Source organism: Rhincodon typus, chromosome 21, assembly GCF_021869965.1.
Source record: "Rhincodon typus isolate 14 chromosome 21, sRhiTyp1.1, whole genome shotgun sequence".
NCBI classification, from domain to species: domain Eukaryota; kingdom Metazoa; phylum Chordata; class Chondrichthyes; order Orectolobiformes; family Rhincodontidae; genus Rhincodon; species Rhincodon typus.
In genome coordinates, this window is record NC_063352.1 from 43969037 (window position 1) to 43973452 (window position 4416).

The 4416-nt window shown below is 39.4% G+C and overlaps 1 protein-coding gene across 1 annotated transcript in view; it reads right to left on the minus strand.

Annotated features, from left to right (window-relative positions):
- Positions 1 to 263: 263 nt before the first annotated feature.
- LOC109929777 (neutrophil cytosolic factor 1-like) overlaps positions 264 to 4416 on the minus strand; it is a 19135-nt gene continuing 14982 nt past the window's right edge. Inside the window, exons 2-3 of the mRNA XM_048609755.1 lie at positions 2593 to 2710; positions 264 to 2186 (exon numbers count right to left, since the gene is read on the minus strand). Of these exons, the coding sequence (XP_048465712.1) occupies positions 1493 to 2186; positions 2593 to 2710 (812 nt within the window). The 3' untranslated portion in view covers positions 264 to 1492. The remainder of the gene's footprint in view (positions 2187 to 2592; positions 2711 to 4416) is intronic.

Consider the following 4416-nt stretch of genomic DNA (forward strand, 5'->3'; position numbering starts at 1 on the left):
TTCGAGCCTGCTCCGCCATTGAATAAGATCATGGCTGATCTGAACGTGACTTACTTCAAATTAATTTAATATGATGGACACCAACAACATGGCCTGTATTGGAATGTGATATTCTTATCAGTCAGATGAGTGTACTCAGTTGATTCAGGAAATCCAGGTAACAAAAATTGTGAGGCAGAGGCAGTTATCTTCCCCCCAATAGAAACTGCAAATGTGAATATGTTTTGCCTAAGCAAGTGAAAATATTCACATACATCATACACTTTAAAATACATAAAACGTTTATTGCAATTTTGCATAACTCAAAAGTACAGAATCATTATCAAAGGAAATAAAAGAGCAAATATAGCTGAACCAGAAAACCAGTTGTCACCTATAAGTAAAGGACATGATTCCTGGAAAGATACAAATCCGTTGTAGTTATTGTACCATCCCATATCTAGAAAATACCTGGTTACATTTCTTAACATAAGCTATGGTTGTGTAATGATGAACAGCTTTTTTTTCCATTATGGAAAATACAACTTGCTCAAATTTGAATATAATAATTGGTTGCTAAGTTATAATATCAGTTTTGATTTTCTTTGTCAATTGGGCAGAATCATGGTTGACCAGATGGATTTGAATCACTTTTCTCACTAAGTGTACAATGACACAAGTTTCAGCAATAACTGAGGGAGCTCTTATTTTTCTACCTGTAATCCTTTACCAAGGCTTTTTTCTTTGAAAAATTGGTTTGTGGGTATTTTTAGCTATCCAGAATTGCCCTGAAAAGTTGATAGTTGACTTAACCTGCATTGCAGTGATTTTGTTACAACAGAGTTGTTTGCTTGGCAAATTCAGGAGGCAATTAAAAAAACAAATAGTGTTGGTCTGGGATTGGACTACAGACAGACCTGGAAGAAATGTTGTTTGATTTGGATGCCTCAAAGCCAGCCAGAAATACTAATAAACTTTAACAACCAGTAACAGTAAACTTTTAAATCAATGACTACCTTCATTGTAGCATCGCATTAAAAACATTTCGATATTTGTCACACCGAACAAATTTCACTTCAGAACGTCCCAAAATCAGTTATTTACTATATTTAAAAACTATCAAATATTGACTTATTAATCAAATATAATTAATGGGTATTTACACAATTGTTATTTGGGATGTGCTGAAAATGAGCATTCCTCTTGTCAATCCTGGTGTCACTCTGTAGAGTTCATTATGAAAAGATAAGCATCAGTGGCTACTTTAACAGAGTCCAATTGATGGATTTTTCCAGAAAGAAAGAGTAATTAGTATTTTTTCCTTCATTGTGACCCTTATTATGGATTAACGTACCTACCCTGCCGAGTAGCAGTTCTATACACAAACCTAAAAACTAATATGATTGTAGCATCGCTCACTACCTATATTTCCATCAAATAAATTGTATAAAATCTGCAGCTTCTGCATACTATTTCAAAATATTGTTTAAGTAAAAAACAAAACTTTTCTTTCTCAGCAATACTTTGGTTGAGTGACCCAAGGCTCTGTCTTGTAACTTTGGAAGGTAGGAATATTTTGAGATCTCAGAACCACGTTCTTGGTGAAGGTTGTGCACCTTGACAGTATTTCTTGGCGATGTGGCCTTGGAGGTATTTTGGGGACGACGTTTGTAGCTGGAATTTTCTCTCTCATTGAAGTTTCAGGCCTGGAACTCAAATCCAACTTTTCCACTCCCGAATCATTCTTGGACATGGCTTCAGCAGTTAGGTTCTTCTCAAACAGTCGTGCCACATTATCGGAGCCTTTAAGGATGTGGTAACTATCTGGCAAACGTCTGTCCTCAGTTGACTCTGACATGCCTAAACTATCATCGCACAAGCTTTCTGGCCTGCTATCTGACTCGTCTGAATTGGGAAGGCTCAACCCACCTTCAGATAGGTTTTCGTCAGGCAAGCAGGTGGAAGACCTTGATTGCTGCCTTTGCAGTTTAAGAGAGTTATTGATGGTTTTTGTGGGGGACCTGCCTTGGTTACTGTGCATGTTCTGCTTTTCAACATTTGACAGCGCAGCTAAATTGTCAACGTTTGCCGAGAGATCTGGAGTGGAAGCCCATCTGCCTGGCTTGGTGAGAATCTGTAACTTTGAATGAGGGTTTTTATATGGCTGCAGATACAGCGATGGAACATACCCAGACTGACCGTCGTACCTATTAAACAATAAAATGACAAGTTTGTCTTCGCATTGCTTTGCTGATTCCAAAATGCACATGATTGATATCATTCCTTGCAATTCTCTTTATGCTGAATGCAATATATTTAGATTGAATTCTGCTTAAGTTAAATTGTCTCCTAAATTAAAAAAATGTTTTAAAGTTTTCTCTAATCTCTTGTTTTGCTCATTTTTGATTAAAGGAAGTTGCTGATGAAACAGAAAGTAAGTGATATTTCACCATAAAGATGTTCAAATCGAGTTTCAGATTTAAAATAAAGTTGTTGTGACATTGAGAATTTGACTGATTCAATTTAAGATCCTAAATTGTAGCTGTCACATACTATTAGTTATTTGGAGCTACTGATTAATGAATAATTATTCAACAATAAAGTAGGACATACCTAATAAACCACCATCCATCACTGGACTTTTTCAAGACTTCAACTATAACACCCACGTTCATGGACAGTTCATCTTCATTTTTTGCTTCATAGCTTTTAACAGCATAATATTGGCACTCTAAAGTTCAAAGTAAGAATAAATATTTCACACTAACATTGCTAAATATTCATTAAAACTCCACTACACAAAAAAGGACTTCAACTAACTAGGAAAAAGGTTTTTGTGGTTTGATTTTTCTTATTCTGCTTTGCATATTATATGTTATACCATGCATTTACAAAACATTGGTTCAACCTCACACCTTAGAAAGGGTTGGGAGGCAGTTGAGCAACTATGGAAAACAATTTGTGCAAGAATGGTTCCAGGGATTAGGATAGATTGGAAAATAGCTTACTTCCTTGCAGGAGAGAAGGCTGGATGGAGATTTATGCTAAATCCGGAAGGGCCCGAACATAGTAACTGTGCTGAAGGTTGAAGAAGCTGATTTAAGGTGAATGGCAAAACACCAAACACAACATGAAGAAAATGTTTCCTTTTTTTAAAAAAAATGCGGCATGCGGTTTGGATCTGGAATGCATTCCTTAACAATGTGGTAGAGATGTTCTCAAATATTACTTTCCAAAAGGAAATTGGATTTGAAATATCTGCAGGGCTCTGATGATGGAAGAGAGTGGACTAGCTAAACTGTTATTGCAGAGAGCCAGTATGGGCATAATGGGGTGAATGGCCTCTTTCTGCATTGTAACCAATCTGTGATTAGACAACCTGAGAAGGAGATGCCTTCAGGTTTGGAAATGCTGGAATTTTTTTATTTGACAGTGATAGGTGTGGCCATATTTTCCTCAGAAAATGAACATGGTTGGATTTAGCCTTTTAAAAAAATGTAAAAAACTGTTTCCAAAAAATAGGGTTTTTTTTGCATTTTATTTCAATTGGCCCTAGACAATTTCACATTATGAAAAAGATATAGATCGAGCTGTTTAAGGTTATAAGGGCCAACAAATTGTCGAACAAGCCAACAAAGACATTTATATGCCACAAATTTGTTTTCCACGCCCTCCACCTCCTCCAGAACTTCCAATTCCCCGGTCCCCAACACCTCATCTTTACCATGGACGTCCAGTCCCTCTACACCTGCATTCCCCATGCAGATGGCCTTAAGGCCCTCCGCTTCTTCCTGTCCCGCAGGCCCGACCAGTCCCCCTCCACTGATACCCTCATCCGCTTAGCCGAACTCGTCCTCACACTCAACAACTTCTCTTTCAATTCCTCCCACTTCCTACAGACAAAGGGGGTAGCCATGGGTACCCACATGGGCCCAAGCTACGCCTGCCTCTTTGTAGGTTACGTGGAACAATCCCTCTTCCGTACCTACACCGGCCCTAAACCCCACCTCTTCCTCCGTTACATTGATGACTGTATCGGCGCCGCCTCGTGCTCCCACGAGGAGCTCGAACAGTTCATACACTTCACTAACACCTTCCACCCCAACCTTAAGTTTACCTGGACCATCTCTAACACCTCTCTCCCTTTCCTGGACCTCTCTGTCTCCATATCGGGCAACCACCTAGAAACCGATATTCATTTCAAGCCCACCGACTCCCACAGCTACCTAGAATACTCCTCCTCCCACCCACCTTCCTGCAAAAATGCTATCCCTATTCCCAATTCCTTCGCCTCCGCTGCATCTGCTCCCAGGATGAGGCATTCCACTCCCGTACATCTCAGTTGTCCTCGTTTTTCAAGGACCGTAACTTCCCCTCCTCGGTGGTCGAGAACGCCCTCAACCGTGTCTCCCACATCTCCCGCACCTCATCCCTCAC